Source organism: Corythoichthys intestinalis, chromosome 12, assembly GCF_030265065.1.
Source record: "Corythoichthys intestinalis isolate RoL2023-P3 chromosome 12, ASM3026506v1, whole genome shotgun sequence".
NCBI classification, from domain to species: Eukaryota; Metazoa; Chordata; class Actinopteri; order Syngnathiformes; family Syngnathidae; genus Corythoichthys; species Corythoichthys intestinalis.
The window spans coordinates 30819881-30840715 of NC_080406.1; the positions used below are offsets into that span (position 1 = coordinate 30819881).

Below are 20835 nucleotides of genomic sequence, written 5' to 3' on the forward strand. Positions count from 1 at the left end.
GTTCATATTCGTGAGAAATGTAGCCCTGACCCACGTTCACCCATTCTATTTGGTCTTATTAATGTCGCGTCCCCAGCAAAAAGTGTACATGCAGGTTATGCTCTTATATCGTCCTTACCAATGTTGACACCAAACATACGCCCTTGGTTCCTTTCATACCTTTGTATTACAAAAAACATTTCCAAAACTAACAAAGTCGCATGAATTTTCATGATTTTACGAGAGTCTCGACGAGGAGTTTCGGGCAGAAAAGGAAAAAAAACATAAACAACAGCGGAAGATGCGGTGTCACTTCCCAGAATACTCATTGTAACCCCTTTTTGGCTCATTGAAGATCATGCGACTTTTCCCCTTGGCAGTGTTCGTGTCTCTTGAGGTTCTTTAGTTTGTTTCCAGTAAATAGATGGATGTCTCCGAGCTGTTGTTTATGTGCACAGTCAACAATCAATTATCAGTTCATCGTTTATTTTGATGTTTCTCATAGCGGAACACTAAAGAAAGCATGTTTGTCCAGCACCCAATCGTTATCCTCAGATTATCACATGTCCGAGACCAAGTACAATCTGGTAGGAGTTGTACCCCAAAAAATTAAATAAAACTGTAAAATAGTGTTTTAAGCCAAAATGTCCCTTCTCAGGCATGGCTTCTTCACTGTTTCTTCACACTACCATACCAATTTTATAGCTATGACGAAAAGCCATCAGATGTTGCCGTCATGCTTTGTCCAGACACAACGACAAATACTGACAATCTACGATTTAGCTTTGCAAATTTGTCTAGTATGTCAAATTTGGTAGCAATCAGACATGCAGGAAGTGATTGATCTGAAATCCAGCGCAACATAACAAGGCTAATTCAGACCAAAATGGCAGGGTTCACGTGTCTTTTGGACTTCCTGAGAGCTTTTTGATCGTCATTTTGCCAAGTGAAAATAGCTTGGGGATTGGTTTTCCAAACAATACAAATTCATTTTTAGTACTTAAAATACTGCTTGAAATGACTTTTTTTCCCCCCAATCAAATTGACTGACCTATATCTTTTGCGGCATAGGGTCTTGAGGCTTTACAGTGGCTCTGCTCATGATAGACATGCCCTCTCATATTTCGTGTTCAGTTAATCATGCATTTTTCACTAATGCAGACCTACAATACATTTAAAGCCCTTTTCTCATATACAAAGACATCTGCCAAGGTCAAACAAGAGTGTGTCAGTCAGCACATGTTGTGATGGAAAGACAATAGGCTGCGAACAAAGTGTTGATGCGAGACAAACGATGGGAAAGATGAGCCTCAGAGGGAACACACAGCAGCCAGGCTTTGTCTCCCTCTATAAATAGCATCCTCATCTCCACTCTCTCTCCTCCGTTACTACCAGCCTTCCTTTTGTTATCCCTGTCGTAAAAGCTGTCCTATTCTTTTGTGGTATCAAATGTTGTTTATAATAAACCCTCATAACCCCCAAAGATTGGCTTGGAATCTTTTTGAAATTCAGCCCTCGAAGCCAGTTTCACTTTGCCATGTGAAAAGTGGTAGGCATGTCTATCATGAGTAGACACACACACAAAAGTCTCTAGAAGCAATGTTTGAAAAGACACAAGCGGTCAGCCATTTTGCTACAAAGCTGACATTTAGGATGAAAATCAAATGGTAATAACATAAATGCATTCTTTCCAAAATTCAGCCCTGAAAGAGTTTAATTAAAACCGTTTTGGTCCAAATTTTATTAGTATTTGAAAATACGGCTCCCAAAGCCAGTTCTACTTAGCAACATATAAATTGATATGCATGTTTATCATGAGTAGACCCACAAAATGTTTCAAGGGGCCACAACTAAAAGCACACAAAAAGTCTGCCATTTTATTGTGAATTGACCATTTAGGAACTTGTTCACATTTTTAACTTGTTTTTTCCCCCCACTTCTGTTTGTACTTTTGGTGTTTATGGCAATTGCTATGTTAGCTTTTCGCACTTCTGGTATGACCGTTAATTATGATGCGTACATTGCTGCCTGTGAATAAATCATGACATCAGATCTCAGTGAATTCCCTACTGTTCACGAACGCAGCATTAGCATGGAATTGGTTACCCTGACGATGGCACAAACAACCCTTCCGGGACTTTGGCGTTTATTGATTAATTAGTGTGCATTAATACCGTCGTTAAGTTCCGGTTTCTCTCGCACGTATACACACTAACAATAGTCAGACATGAGCGGCATGGAACACATCATTCGCTAGTGCAGCTGCTTTGTACCCTCCCTCCCTCCGCCTCCCTGCAGCCTCACTCCAGTCGATGACTTCACATCGTAGAAGCAGCAGGAGCAGGAGTGCAGCGCTACAGCTGCTACGCCGCGTTAGCATCTTAACCGTAAAGGGAACACGGGAAGTTGGGGCCATGTGCTGGTAAAGAGGCGGCAGAGGTCCAGATGTGCGCGGCGTACTTTCAGTGGAAACACATGTTGCTGAGTTGGCCGTGACCAAGATCTCATCGGGATGTTTTTTCCGCTCTGGGTTTGATTGAGGCTGCCTGTGGGCTGGAAGAACTCAGTGGAGGTGTTTGTTTGGGTGAGAACGACTGGGGTTATTCTCCTCAAGTCATCTGAGGGTGAGGCAGGAAGTTTTGTGCTTGAGCATGTGCTTGTACTGCAGATTCTCTTAATTTTGATCAGTTTTAACCTTTAACTCATTGGCTCCTATGAATAATAGATATTAATTGGACGTCTATCAGCGTCAATGGCAGCAAATGAGTTAGTGGACATTTGGCTCTACTAAACTTTTTTTACTTTCTATCTGCAATGGCTGTGTTGAATTAATACAGGTCAAATTTGGCAGATTCATTATTACCGTATTTTTCGGACTATAAGTCGCAGTTTTTTTTTCATAGTTTGGCTGGGGTTACAACTTATACTCCGGAGCGACTTATGTGTGAAATTATTAACATAACATAACACTTCACATGTTATTTTGGTGTTTTTGAGTGACACTGATGGTTTACTAAACTTGTTAGCATGTTCTTTATGCTATAGTTATCTGAATAACTATTCATAGCTACGTTACGTTAACATACCAGCCACGTTCGCATTAATGTTCATGCATAATCTAACATTATCATACTGTACACTTATTCAGCATGTTGTCTTCTACTGCATTTTTTATTTTAAATTGCCTTTCAAGATGACATATCTGTTCTATGTGCTCGATTGTATCAAGTAAATTTCTCCCAAAAATGCGACTTATACTCCAGTGCGACTTATGTTTTTTCCCTCTTCGTTGGGCATTTTATGGCTGGTGCGACTTATACTCAGATGTGACTCATAGTCCGAAAAATACGGTAACTGATTGGCTGCCGTCTGCAATGATAGACTGCCAGTCCATTTCAACTGGGGGAGCTGCTGGCGATCATTCGCTGCCAGCCCCTCCCAATTGAAATGTACTGGAGTTCTATCACTGTCAATGCCGGTGAATGAATTTAGAGTTGTCATCAAATTCCATAAAAGCAGCACAAGATGCCACATTTGTATCTAGTCACCAAAAAATGTCCTATTGAAAATGAAAACACTAAATGAAGTAATTTTGAACCATGACAACTGTAATTGTGGTCTTGGATTTTTTTGGTCCAGGTCCACAGAAAGATCCGCGAGGATTCCGACATGGCCCAGGACTCGTTGCAGTGTCTGGCTCAGCTGGCATCCATGCATGGGCCCATCTTCCCTGACGAAAGCGCCCAAATCTCCTATTTGGCCCACCTGGTTGAGGGCTTGCTCAGCATGATCAATGGGTCAGTAGCTTCTGCATGATCAATATACAATCACCTCAAACTGATGAAACTTATTAGTGAAGATTTAATTTGGTTACACAGTAAAACTAAATATGTTAGCATGCCTTATGAGAATAATATTTTAAGAAGATGAAATTTTTAAGTTGTCCTAAGTAACTTTTTATTTTGAATGTTCTTAACTCATTTTACCAAGTTCATTTTGTGAACTTGATTAAATATGTTAAATTGTGTTATCAGGTTTGGAGTAAATTGAACTTGAAATGATCGTTTATGTAATTTAGCCGAGTCTCACAATGCATTCAAAAGCTCGCCCTGGCAGTCGGCTAGGGTTTTCAAGTGTCTCCATGTTCCGCTGCCATTGTGGTGGCTACGGTTCAAATCCTGCTTGGAGTATCTTATTTATTTAAACTGAAGTACAGTTTACTTAAAATATTGGGTTTAAACTACTTAACGGAATTCCAGTCAACTTAAAATGTTGTGTTTTTACTGAGAACTTATTTTGGTGTTTTTTTCCATCAAAACTTAAAAATTAGAATGACACTTGAAATTAGTCAACTTAAAGCTTTTATGTCTTTTTTTTTTTTTTACAGTTTGCAATTTAAATATCAAGTAAAAGTTGTTTCATTTGGCAATTTAACATAAAAGATTAAACCAACAAAACTGTATATGTCAATTTGAATGTAATGGCTCATGTCAAGCATTTCATTTTTCAGCTTATTATAACCACAAACTTAAAACAAAAACCAAAAAATCATTTGAATACGATGGACAGCTTCAGTTTTGTACACACTTGCCACATGTGTAATTCAAAAAACCCGCAAAAGATTCCTGAGACTTTAAAAAGCTAGTCTAATGTACAAGATAAAATTAAAGCGAGAACCCCAAAAATAAAATGGTAACTCTACACAGAATCCGTGCTTGAGCCCTTGATCTCAGAACTGTCAGTGGACATGTTAACCACTCTTCCTCCGTGCCTCCCTTTTTACAAGTTATTTGGGGAAAATTAAATTCATCTTTACAAGTGTAGAGTAAAACTCTTTTCTTATTTCTAATTAGGTTTAAATTTGATGTACATTGGTCAACTCCTGTGCTAATGGGTGAATTTAAAAATTAAAATATATTATTTTTGCATTTAAAAAAATGCCACTAATTGCAAGTTTACTATTAATAGCATGCGATTAATCGCGATTAAGATACGATTATTATTACAATGTTTCAATACGGTAGGTCATGATATATAGTGGGTCCGGTCTGTTGCATGAAACTCCCGGGCTGAAAATGAGTCTCACTCAGGCCCTGGTAATTACTACAGTATTTTACTATTTTGTTTGTGTTTCCTGCCATTTTTAAGTGTCTTGTCTGCAATAGCTATAATTTATTTTGAAAGGTTACCGTCTTGAGTTTAAAGAGGTCTCACTCTTCTGTGTGAAGTAGGGACATTCGGTGAACAAGTGGAGGTCCCGCTCCACCTCCTTCTTTCATCCCTCTTCCACGTTCGCACTCTCTCCCAGTCCATCTGTAATCACCTATTCTTGGAGCTTTTTTTTTTCCGATTGCCTCATCGGAAAACCATGCGTAGCCAAGCTGGACGGCCGATCTGCGCTGATTGAGCACTTCTGCTCACACTTTGGCCTTTTTTTCCGCACCATGTGTGACCCGGAATGTCGATTTTTAGTGGTGCAGAATAGTCCAAATTGTTGTAGAAGGGGAAAAAAACTTTACTTTTTGTGTCTTTGATGTTTTACTTGCCTGCAGTTCATTATAAGGCAAAAAAGAATAAACCCATGACTTTTTAAGTTCAGTGATGAAATCCCAGAGTGAGGGCGAATGAGGGTCAGCTTTCCGGTTGAGCCAAAAAAGAGTCCTCGAAAATTGTTCCCCAGAATCCAGCATGAGGAAGCCCCAACCCGCGGCGATTTTCCACAGCTGTGCGGCAGTGTGGAGGTCCGAGTTTCACGCAGTTTCCCCCCTACGGACACACTGGAAATGGGGGCATTGCACGCCTTTCCAATGCATTGTGTTGACTCATGGCTTATTTATAGTTTTAATCGGCCATTTTAACGCGGCCTGGCATCTTTCCATGTGCCTTTTGGTCAAGGTGACGAGGACAAAGCTTACTATTGTGTAGCAGCGGCTGGCTAAAAACAAGACTTAAAACAAATTGTAATCGTATTATTTGTTACTATAAGTGGTACAAAACAGGAAGTTTACCGCCACAAATGCTTCACAAGTGTAAAAACTGGTGAAAATAATTCTGATAGGCTTTTTAGATGGAGCAGCGCTAGAAAAATGCCATGACCATTTTTTTTTCTAAATACCTGCCCTGTTCAGCTGTTAAGACATGGAAAATAGGAATCTGAGTGTCCTTATGGTCTGAACAGTTTTAATGTATCACATGGGAGTTTGTACAGCCTTATTCAGGCTCTCACTGAAAACCAGAATTAGTGTGTAGGTGCTCAAGATGAAAAATATTTACAGTGCAAAATGAAGCGTGCGTGACTTAAGAGGCAGGCTCACGATGGCAGGGCCCACCCGCCAGAAGGGGCCCAACCGCCCCAGACCACACCCAGTGCCCCCCCCCCCCCCCCCCCCCCCAGACAACCACCATGCATCCCCCAAGGTGTGCCGCAACAATTCGGCAGCGGCCTTAACCAATTTTCAATGGACAAATCCCATTGAGATAGAAAGTGATGCTAATTTAATTCACTTAGTTTTTTTGTTTTTATGTTGAATATTTTCTATTTAATCAAACTCCTTACAGCTACGGCTATTAAATTATTACATTTTTGTACTTAATTAGCTATTATTTGTAATTTATAATATTTTAAAATGTTCAATTTTTTTTATATACATAAACAGCCCTTAATATAATTTTTTGGGAGCTGTCAGTAAAATTGGCTTTCATCCATTTAGTCAAGAAATCACTTTAAGAAGTGACTATTTCTGGTAAAAAGAAAAACGACAATCTCGTGTAAAAAATTTGACGTGTCAAAGGAGATTTGGGTTAGCTCAGTAATATATACATATATACATGTATATATGGCGGAAAACAGACAAGGCTGAAACAGCAGTTTCTGCTCTTGCACCCCTTTTTAAAATAAACTGCTGTATTTTAAGCCAAAAGAACTGTTGTGTTTGATAGAACAATATGGCTATATGCTGCCAGTTTCATAGCGCATTAAGCCCCCGAACTATTTTTACTTTGTCCGTTCTACCCTGGAGACGCCCGTTCACAGACATTGCGCAACCGCTTTTGTTTCAACCCTGCAATAAAAAGAAGGTAAGTAGTTATATTTATTATTTGAAATGTCTATCATTTAAGCTTAGAATCATTAACTGATGTCTAATATTTAGTTTAAAAAAAAAAAAAAGTTAAAAAATTATTCACTCGCATATTTAACTTTTAAACAAATTACGTCACATTGAAAATAAAAATTGTGTCTGTCAATAAGCCACGGATATCTACCTCATATCTATCGTTTAATTGTATTTTTTTTTGTGCCACTGTCGCATTTTCCCTGATATTTTAGATGATAATCGATCCAAACAAAAAAAATTTTTTTAAGCGTACAGAAAATATTTGAAAAGGAAAATCTCGACAACTCTTTGATGTCTGCGATATCTGCATTGCGACCCTTGTTATATTACGATGTTTCACCAATAAAATCGCCAAAAAGTCCAGCTGTGGCCATTCACAGCTATGTCTTGACCTTCAGTGAAACATGGACTTTTTGGATCGAAACAAGGTAAGTACATGATAATATCTCGTAATGGTGTCTTTAGTTATGCACTCTCATGCTCTCACCTCGAGTTAGAGTTTAGAGGTGTTAATTTTTTTTTTTTAAATACCCTCCTGCTCAAAATTTTTCTTCCACCAGAAAACTGAGATTTTAAGCTTTCCAACAATGTATTACATATGCTTATAGGACCATTTTGAAATTTGACCAAATTGGGGGTCTCAGTGCGGAACTTAAAGCCACCTGAGTGTTTTCCGCCATATATATTCATTATTATTGTAGTTTTCATATTATTTAACCCTCCTGTTGCCCTCATTTTCTGTATACATTCTTTGTCCTCTGGGTCAAATTGACCAGTCTTCATTAAACCCCAATTCAAGCAGTTTAATTGAACTTTAAACACCAAATTTCATATTGCTTGAACCAACATCTTGTCCTTTGCCACAATATGTGTAAATACTCTCCAAAACATAGTGACGTGTCATCTTGACCCAAGGAAAAGTATTTAACTTATTGCTTGCCATTGGCAACGATAGATGTTCAGTTCATTTGAACTGGGAGTACTGAAGTGAATGCTCATCTTTCAATACCATGGGATAATTCGCTATCACCCTCTCCCACCAAAATGGAGTGAATGAAGGGTTAACTTATTCACAACTTTTAACATAGTGGTACTTCTGTCCCTCATTTTTGATGTGACGAACGGAGATTGACCACTTAATCCTTTATCTTCTACTCAACATTTGTGCTGAACCAAATCCAAAGTGATACATTGGCACCATCTATAGGGATCTTTTTCAGTAGTGGTTTACGAACCTAAATATCACTGACAAGCTGGCCAAGAACTTTTTCATGTTTAGCCATAGAAAAATGTACTTGAAGAATATTTTTGTTTATTAATGTTACAATTTTAAGAATATATATTTTTCTTTAAAAATATATAGAATAGTCTTTGTTTTTTTCTTGATGCATAGGACACAATGGAAATGGACATTTTAGATTTGACACTGCTTTGTTTCTTTGCCAGTATTGAAATTGAGGACTCCGAGGCAGTGTGCATCTCCCTTGATCCATAGGACACAATGGAAATGGACATTTTAGATTTGACACTGCTTTTTTGTTTCTTTGCCAGTATTGAAATTGAGGACTCTGAGGCAGTGGGCATCTCCAACATCATCTTCAACCTGATCACCATGTTCCCCAAGAGCGTGCTGACGGCGCTGCCTAGTGAACTCTTCACCTCCTTCATCAACTGCCTCACAATGCTCACCTGCTCCTTTGGTCGCAGCGCTGCACTGGAGGAGGTGGTGAGTGACTACCGCATTTGAAATTGTCACCGACTTGAAGTGTGTTTGTTACACGGGTGATCCCCTTAAAGCTACATTGTAATGGTCACCATGGTTTGTTTGTGCGCACAGTTGGACAAGGACGACATGGTGTACATGGAAGCCTACGACCGGCTGCTGGAGTCGTGGCTGAAGCTGGTGCAGGACGAAGAGCATTTCCCTCGTGGCTGCTTCGTCCAGCCCGCCGTGCAGGTTTTCAACGCCTACATCCAGTGTCACCTTGCTGCGCCAGACGGCACCCGTAACTTGGTAGGATTCGACCCTCGAGGCTTTAAGAACCTGCTAGTCACCCGCGCTAACGTCTTTAATTCGCCTGGCTTTCCTCAGTCGGGGAACGGCCTGTCCACTCATGACGAGGACGAGATTAACGAGCTGCAAGAAGATGACAGAGAGCTGTTCTCAGACCAGCTGTCCAGCATTGGGACGCTAGGCCGTGTGGCTTCAGACCACTGCATCCCCCTTCTCACCAGGTAAACTCAATCATAATACCAAAACGGTGACAAAACATTCCAGTTATAAATTCTAAAAATAAATAATAAAAAATAAAACTCTTTCACTGCCATTGACTACATTGACTACATTGTAATCACTAGTAGACATCCAGTCCATTTGAAGTAGGAGGTTGGCAGCGAATGAGCGTTCGTTCTTTAGCTGCCATCCCTCCTACTTCAAATGCATTGGATTCCAAATCCATTTTTTTAACCAGTACCGTAATTTTCAGACTATAAGCCGCTACTTTTTTCCTTCATTTTGATACCTGTGGCTTATAGTCCAGTGCGGCTTATTTGTTGATTTTTTTTTTTAGGTAACACTTTATTTGACAGCAGTGTCATAAGACTGTCATAAGATCATCAAAATTATGACATGACACTATCATGGACATTACTGAATGTTTATATCATTAAGTGTCATTTGGCAAATTATGTCACTAACTCAATTTTTGTCTTGGATCTTTTGCATCCATTCAAAAGTGAGATCATTTGCCGGATAACACTTAATGACATTTGTTATAAGCATTAATGAATGCTCAGGACAGAGACATGTCATAATTATGATTGTGTAATGACAGTCTTATGGCACCACTGTCAAATAAAGTGTTAGCAAATAGCATAACTAGCAATTGATGAAACAATTGGAACAGTAACTGAAGAAATTTTTAGCACAGAACATGATTTTTGATTGTTATTTACATCTGTAGCACTGCAATGCATGCTAAGAGGCATGTTGGATGTCAACAGCAGGTGGCAGCAGAGGTTAACTGTCTCCCCCAAGAGAGCAGTGATGGCCAAATGAAGCTTCTTGAAGCAATAAAGCTTTGCAGTAATTGGTTCAAAATGTAATGATGGTTCATTTGGTCTTATGACAGTCGGTCGTATGAAAATAAAGTTGTACCGGTTAACATCTTTTGGTGTAAATATCCCATGATACAGTGAGGACAGGTGCGGCTTTTAGTCCTGTGCAGCTTATCTATGAACAAATGCCGTTTTCGTGCCAAATTTGGTGGGCTGCGGCTTATAGTCAGGTGCGCCTTATAGTGTGAAAATTAGGGTATTTGTTTTACTTATAAACATTTGGGGGGGATTTTTCATGATCCCCTTAAAGCTATGCATACAGTATTTTGATTCATTCATACTTGTAAGTTATTTTTATTTCTAATCCACTGTAACAAACATTTTCTATCCGTTTCCATTCTTAATATTTACATTTTCTATGTCTTTTTTTATCCCTAATTTTTCATTTCTTAAAAAATAATGTATATATTTACTTTAAATGAAATGAGGTAATAACGCATGTGTTTAAATTCAGCCTCCTGGAGGAGCGTGTGACTCGGCTGCACGGTCAGCTGCAGAGGACACAACAGCACCTGATGTCCTTGTCAGACCCGACGTCCGTCGATCACAAAGTTCTTGACGATCTCTACGAAGACATCCACTGGCTCATCCTGGTCTCGGGTCAGCGACCCCACCGAAAGGATGAAACAAACGTAGCCTTAAGACGCACTGTGTTCCAATGTGTTGCGCTTTGATTTTAGGTTACCTCCTGGCGGACGACCCACAAGGGGAGACGCCAATGATCCCTCCCGAAGTGATGGAGTTTTCTGTCAAGCGCTCGACTGAGGTGGACATGAACACCACTTTGCAAATCTTGGGCTCGCCGGGCGAGAGGGCCTCGTCCATCCCGGGCTGCGACCGCACCGACTCGGTCATCAGGTAGTCATGTCGAGGCATTCTTTTTCCTTCTCTGCGGACAGTCGACTGTATAAAGGCGTGCCCGTGTGTCCGTTAGGTTGCTGTCAGCCGTGTTGAGGACGTCCGAGGTGGAGTCGAGGGCTAGCAGGGCCAGTTTAACACAGCTGTTGAGTCCTCAGATGGGCAAAGACGTGGTTTGGTTCCTGAGACGCTGGGCTAGAACCTACCTGCTCATGGACGAGAAGCTTTACCAGCAGGTAACGCCACGATCACCTGGAAACGACAACTAATCGACTATCAAATGAATTCACAACTATTTTGGTCGTAAATTTTTTTAGAGACATTGTAAAAAAGAAAAGATCAGAACCCTCTTTTTGAGACTCATTGGCTGCCATTCAAGCCGATAGACATTCAAATGAATTAGATGTCTTCTAGTGACCTACCATTTAAATTGACAGCAGAAGGATAAAAAAAAAAAAAATAAATAAATAAAAAATAAAAACATGTTCGGATGTCTGTCATTGTCAATGGCACTGAAAGATAATAGGAAATATTCTCATATTTTTCCTTTGAATTTTATATACTTTTTTAGATAGTATTCTTTTTATAATTTTTATTTTTTAATAAAAGAAAACACTGACAATACAAAAATTACAAAAATACAATTTAAATTTAAGTTTTTATAAAACAACAGAAAATAATAGTCTGATTTCTGTAGTCCTCAATTTCTTATTGAACAGTACAGAATTTTAAAATTTCATTTTAGCAAAAAATAGTTTTCAATTTGCATTCATTTTTTTTTTTTTTTTTTTTTTTTACAATTCATCGAAACAAAAAGGGGTAACGGTAAATATTCCCTTTTTAAATTTGTTTTTTTAATTTTTCAAAATGTTTTTGACAAGACAAAAACAAAGGAACAAACAGTAAATTTTTTTTTTTTTTAAATTTGAAATATATATTTTTTAATTTTAAAATTTAAAATATATTTTTTAGAAAATCCTTAATTCTTTAGTCCTCAATCTCTAAAGACTATGAAAATGTTATTTAAGTTCTATTTTAGCACACACACAAAAAAGTCGAGGGACATGATTTACTTTGGCGAGCCACACAAAATGACGTGGCAGGCCGGATCTGGCCCCTGGGCTGTAAATTTGGACCTGTGGTTTAGAATCACTCCAACACCAAGTGTAGTCACGAGCAAAGATTTCGTCGATGAATTGGACAAAAATCTCATTTTATCCCTCGGTTAGGTAAGCGTCCCGTTCAGCACGGCGTTCGGCTCCGACACAGAGGGCGCCCAGTGGATCGTGGGCTACCTGCTGGAGAAAGTCATCACCAATCTTTCAGTATGGAGCTCCGAAACGGAGCTGGCCAATGACACGGTGGAGCTGCTGGTGACGCTGGTGGAGCACCGGCAGAGGTAAGGAAGGAGGAAGTGGAAAGACGGTGCCGTTACTGACACGTGCCTCCCCGCAGAGCCAACATGGTGGTGCAGTGCGAGAGCTGGTGGAACCTGGCCAAGCAGTTCGCAGGACGCACCCCACCGCTGCACTTGCTGTCCAGCTCGGTGCAGAGGACCCTCATGAAGGCTCTTGTGCTGGGGGGCTTCGCGCAAATGGATGCTGACACCAAGCAACAGTACTGGGCTGAGGTAACTTCTTTTTAAATCATAAGCTGCCATTGAAGAAATAAACTGTTTTTACATTTACCACACAGTAATTTTGGAACAAGAGCATTTAAAAGACTAAGGCAGCGCAACAGCAACCTTACTTCTGCTCAAAACAGCTTTAATTTTATTTCATGAATTAACCTATTGGTTGCCATTGACTGAGATAGACGTCAAAACTATTTGGATGGGGAGGGGCTAGCAGCGATCATTCGATAATATCAAATTAAATGAATTTAACTGTTTAGTATAAAGTAAATTCTAATTGTGGGGAGCCTTGCTTTGCAAAGTTCCCCACATAGAATATTGGAATTTTTTTCCCGTTCACTTTTTCAGCACACTGGACGGCCCTCACGCTTTGACCGTTTCTCATCATTCCAACCTCGCAATGTTCCAGAAATTCACGCGACAGTCTCTTTTGATTTCACACGTAAACAGGCCCGAAAAGGCTAATTGGGACGAGTCCCGGTGGACGGGCCCGTTAATACGAATATATTTTTTTGTTTGGTATTTATTCATGACAGTGAGTATTACTTACATGCTGTTACCGCTGTCCCTGTGGGACGTCTTTAGAAAAAAAAAAGGCATCCTGACGTGTTCGGGCGAAAAATAAAACATGCAGCTCTCCCTGCTAATCGGAGTCTGTTTGAGCCATATTAGCCACTAGCTCGGGGCACGAATCCTGGATAAAAAGAGCAAGGGGGCCGAAAAAATAAGAATTACAAAGAGAAAAGTACTCTTAAAAGAAACTGAAAAATGTGCAAAAATAGCGATTTTTTTTTTTTTAATTCAAGGAGCTTGCGGCCTCAAACGACAGGAATGTAATTTGCACCGGGTGATATAACAACACGTAACTGTGGAAACTGGCTTGTAGCTCCTCACAGGTACAGAGCAGGCAGGTAAGATTGCAATTTTCAGTGAGTGAATATGAGAATATCAATTACGTTGTCATATGCTGCATATGTGCAGTAACTCTGCGGTGTAGGTCAACTTTTTTAATGCGCCGAAAACACTCGCGCACCTCACACTCGTTATCATAAAACAGCAACCTAGATGTACTAGGTTAGATCCCCCCATGTCCCATGCCATTGGCTGCGTGAGCCCAGGATGATCATGGGACACGTAGTCCATATGCTACATACATATACTACGTTTTCTGATTTTCAGGGCATTTACATTTTACAAGTCACTTGCTGTTCATTATAGACTGGGAACGTTCGTTCATTCGAAACCAGAGCATTCACAGTCATTCTGTCCGTTTTTAAGAGCATTTACAGGTCACTCGCTGTTCATTTTAGGGCATTTACAGGTCATTTCCTGTTGAGTTTGAGTCACTGCCTATTCATTTGAGTGATTCCCAGGTCACTTCCTGTTATGTAACTCAAAATAGACAGGAAGTGACCCATAAAATACCCCTAAATCAACAGACGGTAACTGAAAATCAACAGGGAAATGACCTTAAATGGCCCAAAATGACCTCATTGCCTGGCATTGGCTGCCACTGACGCCCATAAATGTTCAATCCGTTTGAAGATGGAGGGATGGCAGATTGGTTCATTCGCTGCCACCCTCCCAATTCAAATGGATGGACGTCTACTAGTGATAAACTCATTTCAATTCACAGCAGAGGCTTGTTTTTCTGTTTATTAGTTGTTTGTAGGATATATCCTTGAATGATTTCCTGACCAATGTATCGATAATCGTTGTATCACCATATCGTCAGATAATCGTTATCGTGAGCTTTGTATCGCATATCGTATCGTGAGGTCTAATTTTACTTATATCTGTGTGTGTATAAGGGGAAAAGTTAAATGAACAAAATTTGTTAAGTCCTGTTGTATTGAAGCTCACCTATACTTATAGCTTGTAGCTCAAGTGAAGTGTGGCGTCTCAATGGTATTTGAATACCGGCGTCTATTGTGCAGTTGCGTGTAATGCATACATGTTTCTTTGTTACAGTTTCACAAACTTAAATTACTTCATAGAAAAACAAGAAAAGACCAAGCCGTGTGTTTTATTGGAGGACAGCTAGGAGTTAGCTAGCAGATGGTTATTGCACAAAAACTTTGTTTTGGGCAGTACACTTACATATTTTTTAAGAGCTAAAAAGTAACAAAATCAGAAATACAATGGTATTTCCAAAAAACAAACAAAAATATACACATTTTATCCTCTTCAACGTTCCCAGAAAAAGAGGACGAGGAAGTACTGTAAGAAGTTTGGAACTTTTTTCGGTATCTGATCGGACTCTTTATTCTCAAAATTGGGTGACTCGGACGCAGGTGCCATAACATGCGATCGGGACATCCGTATTTTAAATAATATATAGTGGGCCCGTCTAAGGCATGAAATTCCCGGGCTGAAAATGAGTCCCACACCGGCCCTGCACCTTAACTTTACGATGGCGGCAAATGTGCATGTTTTTAGACCCCAAAAAAGCCGAAACTTTGCCATTTAATTATTCCACTGCTTCTAATTTGTTGCCGTAATTCCATTGAGTAGATATTGTGCATCTTTTTTATATGTATTATGAAGCTAAAATTTGCCCCCAGCACTCACAAGCCTTCTCCTATTGCATTACTTGCCTACATTGTCCCTATCTAATATTAGGCGTTAGCCCTATTGATAGGTTGACCCCCCAAAGATGTCGGAATTGTGTTTATTTCTCGCTCCCCGGTGGCTATTGTGAACGGACCAATGAGCGCGCCATGCCCCGTCAGCAACTCGAAGTATCAAACATGTCCCGTCCTCTAAACCCTTGCAGACTGACGGATGCGCTCCGTAATCCGCCTCCAGGGAAGAGAACTCGATCTTCGTCGGCATCCTGGAGGTCTTTTGTCCTAATCGGCCGACGGTAGTAAAAAAGGGGGCGTAAAGCCTCATGTAATTACCGAGGGGAGTCTGCAGCTGCCGGCTTTTGCAGCTGCCGCGTCGGGTCGGAGGGGAACGGGTGCGGCGAGCATCTTCAACTCATCGTCTGCTTGCGTGTGCAATGCAAACAAAGCCAAGCGACTTATTGAAGCTATGCTACATACACAATTATTCATTCATCTTCTGAGCCTCTCGCGAGGGTGCTGGAGCCTATCCCAGCTAACAGCAACCAGGAGGCAGGGTACACCCTGAACTTGTTGCCAATGCAATGAGATAAACAACCATTCACGCACACACTCACATCTACGAACAACTTGAAGTGTTCAATCTGCCTACCATGCGTGTTTTTGGGATGTGGGAGCAAACCGGACTACCCGGAGAAAAATGACGCAGGCAGGGGAGAACATGCAAACTCCACACAGGGAGGCCAGCGCCGGGATTGAACCAACAATCTCGAAATTGTGAGGTGCCCATACACAATCAATCTTGATTATTTAAACAATCCGACTAAAGATGGGACAGTGCTGATTTCATGGAATGTTAATTTTATGTCATGTCATCCAGTGGTGGAATATAACGAAGTAAAACTACTTCGTTACTGTACTTATGTACATTTTTGTGTATCTGTACTTTACTTGAGTACAAAGCATCACTATTTACTTGAGTACAATTTACAGCACGTATCTGTACTTTTTCCTGCACTTCTTTTCAAATTGTCGCCTGCATTACACATTACAAAAGTAATGAGTAAAATACTTTTAATTTTTACTTGTACATTTTATAGCAGGTATTTGTATTTTTACTTGAGTAATTTTATTCTTAGAAGTAAAAAATAAAGAGTACTTCATCCACCACTAACGTCATCAATTATATTAGATATAATTTCCCAATAAGGTTTATTATTCAATCAAAAAATAAGTTGCTTCAAACAAAAAACAAATATATTTTCAAAAGAAAAATCACTTCAATCGCGACGGGGTGTGACATGGGGATCTCACTAGAGTGCCCGCGACGATACGAAGAAGCGACGGGGCTACCCCGGCGCGGAGGCCGGCTGTCACTCATTCAAAGCTAAAGCGATGGGGCTACCTGCACGGACGCCGGTGACTCGCCGGCCGTCCACTCACTTACTCACTTACACCCCACCAGCCTCCGTGCTGGGGCGGGAAGTAATAGCCCCGTCACTTCCGCGACGCAGCGACCGGCCGGGGATGTGATATCGTGGTCCCACCAGTGTGCCCCGACACTCCGGCTGGGCTCCGATTGCCAGCGGTCACGTCAGTGCAGCGGGTGAAGTTTCCCGTGTTGAATCACATCAGGCAGCAGGCTCTCCTCTCGGATCATAGAAGCGCTGCCTCGCATCGAAGTCATCTGCCTTAGGTGCACAATTTCCAGCTTGGGCTCGAGCTGACGGCTGGCTGGGGCCCGACAAGTGGTGGCCATTATTCTTTCTTCATCATGCCTATATGGCTTACGCCAATAGCGTAGTCACTTGTCACTCAAACATGTCTGAAGTAGCGGCGAAGTTCGATTTTTTTTGTCAAAATGATTCATTTAAAAAAAAAAAGTGCCTTCATAACTTTTTCCACTTCGAAAAAAAGTGCCTTCAAAATTTTTTGCACTTAAAAAAATGAGTTCAAAACTTTTTGCTTTTCAAAAAAAGCAGCACTTCAATTAAAAAAAAAAAATCAAATACATTTTTTTTTTTTTTTTTAAATACCGTATTTTTCGGACTATGTCGCAGTTTTTTTCATAGTTTGGCTGGTGGTGCGACTTATACTCTGGAGCGACTTAAGTGTGAAATTATTAACACATTATTATATCATTTCACATGTTATTTTGGTGTTTTGGAGTGACACTGATGGTTTGGTAAACTTGTTAGCATGTTCTTTTTCTATAGTTACCTGAATAACTTTTAATATCTATGTTATGTTAACATACCTGCCACATTCGCATTTCGTTGTTCATGCATCATGTAACATTATCATACTGTACACTAAGAGTGTGACAATATCTCGATACGGCGATATATCGCGATATTTTGCAACCCGATGGGTTATCGATATGCTCCCGCCAAGGATCGATACTTTTATTTAACATATTGGCCATACAATGGAGTATGGATGCTGTAAACTGCTCAATGTTTGTTGAGCAATCCCTTGGCGGTCCACTAGGGGCGCTCGGGAGTGGCGGTGAGGGTAAAGTGCGCACAAGTTGTCTAGAGAAGAAGCTCCAAGTGGGTTGAAAAAATAAAAAAGCTACGTGAGAACGGTGGAGGAAAAAATGAGAAAAATATTGCTACAAATCACACATGGGGACACACTTTAGATTTTACACCAACAAGAAAGGAAGTAAGGTGAACAAGGACTTTGCTGTATGCAAGAATTGTCTAAGAAAAATAAGTTTCACTGGGAGCTGGTGACGTAGTGGACACTGGAGTTTGTGAGCTTCGCTTTCATCACTTGAGGTAAGAAAGTTTTGCAATGTAATTGACTTTTTAATTTACATATATTATTTTGATGACATTTGGTGTTGAATGATATAAAATAAACCAGGACCCTAAACTGGATGAAAATGAATATCGAACAAGCCCACATGAATTTACCGATTTATTTGAGAACCAATTTCCATCTAGTTTACTACACAAACTATTATTACTGTCATTTTGATACAATAAGCTATAAAAATGGTTTGAATAGGTTCCAAGATATATAAAGTGATGTGCATGATAATTAATGTAGCCAACATATTAAAAATAGGTAATTATTGATTTTTTAATTTCTGTACATTCAATTCATATTTTTTTTAAATTCAATACTTCCAACACACACAAAAAATCAGGATTTCAACTCAAACGCTATGAAGTAGCTAATAATTTTTGTTTTATTTTGTTGTTTTTAAGGTGAGGAAGACTGTGACTGAGCAAGTCTGACATCTTAAATGCTGAAGCAGATAGCGGAAGTGCTCAAACCAAGCAACCAGGTCATATACGAAGAAAAGACCCACCAATTTTATCATTGCCCCACTCCAAGCTCAACTGCTGACACCTACGGCACTTTTTATTCATTTATTTTTCTAAAGATTTAAAACTTTAAAGAAATTAAGGGTGCCATTCATCATGATCTCTCCAAGCGATATCAGTGGTCGTGGTTGGTTTCCTCAATATGTGCAGGGGCACAATTTGCAGTAGATTTACATTTTACAGCAATGTTGCACAGAAAAGGTGTCACTGTTTAATAAATGACTTAAACAGTATTTTTTCTATTTTCAAATCTTTTTTTTTTTTTTTTTTCCGTTTCAACAGTTGTATCGAAGAATTTCATGTATCCAATTTCTGACCAATATATCGATAATCGCTGTATCGTGATATAATCGTTATCGTGAGCCTTGTATCGCGAATCGTATCGTATCGTGAGGTGCCCTGAGGTTCCCACTCCTACTGTACACTTATTCAGCATGTTTTTCTCTATTGTAGTTTTTATTTTAAATTGCCTTTCAAGATGACATATCTGTTCTCTGTGTTTGATTTTATCAAGTAAATTTCCCCCAAAAATGCAGCTTCTACTCCGATGCAACTTATGTTTTTTTTTTTTCCCTCTTCATTGCGCATTTTTAGGCTGGTGCGGCTTACACTCAGGTGCGACTTATAGTCCGAACAATATGGTACTGTATGTATGTATATATATATTAGGGAAGGGGAATTTTATTTTGGAAAATTATTTTTTTTCTTTGATTGAAAATAGTTTTTTTTTTTTTTTTTTTTTTTTTTTTTTTTGACGCAACTTTTTCTGGGATTGAATGATTTAGACACAAATGTCCTACCCACAATATGGCTCAGACACAAAAAAGATTGCTTCAATCAAAGAAAACAGTTTCAATGAAAAATTAAGTTTTCAAATGCAAACTTCTGAGTCTCAAATATTTTTTCGCATTGAAAAACTTCTTTTCTAGGATTGAATTTTTTTTTTTTTTTTGATTGAAGTGATTTTTCTTTTGAAAATATTTTTTTTTTGGTTTGAATCAACTTATTTTTTGATTGAATTAAAAAGACACAAATGTCTTAGCCAAAATGTGGCCCAAACACAAAACTACATTACCGGTACTTCAATCGAAAAAGTTGTTTCAATCCAAAAAAAAAATTCAATCAAAGAAAAATACTTTTCATATGCATTTTTTGAGTTTCAAATGTATTTTTGCATTCAAACAATTTTTTTTTTTTTTTAATTGAAGTGACTTTTCTTTTGATTGAAAATATAGATTTTGATTGAAGCAACTTTTTTTTTGATTGAATAATAAAGACACAACTCTACCTCCATAACTCCTCCGTTATTTGCAGACAGATTAAAATGTCATCTGGTTGGTATATTCGAGGCATATATACGCATTGATCATCAGAGCCATATTTGGGATATTCTGTCATTTAGGGCTGATTTATTATATTTATGATCAATTGTGGTTCATTGTTGCTTGCAGGTTCCAAGTTAGCCAGTAGAGAGAGCTGGGCGGTCAAAGTTTATTTTGAATTTGTTTATCACTTTATTTAACATTTTCCAGCTATTTTGTTTTGATTTCGTCATGTTTATCAAAAAGTGTACTGGTTATTTGGTTCACTTTATATTTCAAATTCACAGTATTTGGATTTTGTCTTTTTATTGAGTGTTCTTTGTAACATAATCATTCTTTAATTATTTTTTATATATGTATTTTCTTCCTAAACAGTTAAAAAAAAATTTTTTACTTAGACTTTTAACATACCATTTACCATGCTTTTATATGGTTAGGCAAATTTAGTTCTTTTTTTTTCTGTATTTTTTCCAATTCTAAAGTGCATTCAATTATTGTTATTTTAGTTTTTAAGAAATTTTAAAAAGTCAACGTATTTTTTGTCTTTTTTCAATTTGTCATTGGTTTGTCTTCATATTTCCATTTAATTTTTTTTTTTATAATTTCTTTGTGTCTATCGCTTATTGTAAATCAACCCCCCCCCCCCCCCCCATTTTTTAAAAAATGTGTTAAAAATATATTCTGTTTAGAATTTGTTTTACATTTCAGAGCAATTTTTCCTTTTTTTAAAAAGTTGTATTTTATTTTTATTTTTTTTCCCCAAAAGTTTGAAGAAATTTATACATGTAATGTGTATTTATTATTTGGCATTTTATGTCCATTGTATTTTATTGCTTTTTAACTTTTAAGATTGAAGTTACAATCCTGTTGTCGTTATCCTCTTGATTGTGATGTTAACCACATGGT

General features: G+C 38.8%; 1 protein-coding gene across 1 annotated transcript in view; it reads left to right on the plus strand.

The window, feature by feature from the left end:
• xpo4 (exportin 4) overlaps positions 1 to 20835 on the plus strand; it is a 63101-nt gene that overhangs the window by 30650 nt on the left and 11616 nt on the right. The window contains exons 8-16 of the mRNA XM_057853125.1: positions 3619 to 3776; positions 8646 to 8820; positions 8932 to 9108; positions 9187 to 9329; positions 10666 to 10811; positions 10892 to 11069; positions 11146 to 11305; positions 12299 to 12468; positions 12525 to 12699. Of these exons, the coding sequence (XP_057709108.1) occupies positions 3619 to 3776; positions 8646 to 8820; positions 8932 to 9108; positions 9187 to 9329; positions 10666 to 10811; positions 10892 to 11069; positions 11146 to 11305; positions 12299 to 12468; positions 12525 to 12699 (1482 nt within the window). The remainder of the gene's footprint in view (positions 1 to 3618; positions 3777 to 8645; positions 8821 to 8931; positions 9109 to 9186; positions 9330 to 10665; positions 10812 to 10891; positions 11070 to 11145; positions 11306 to 12298; positions 12469 to 12524; positions 12700 to 20835) is intronic.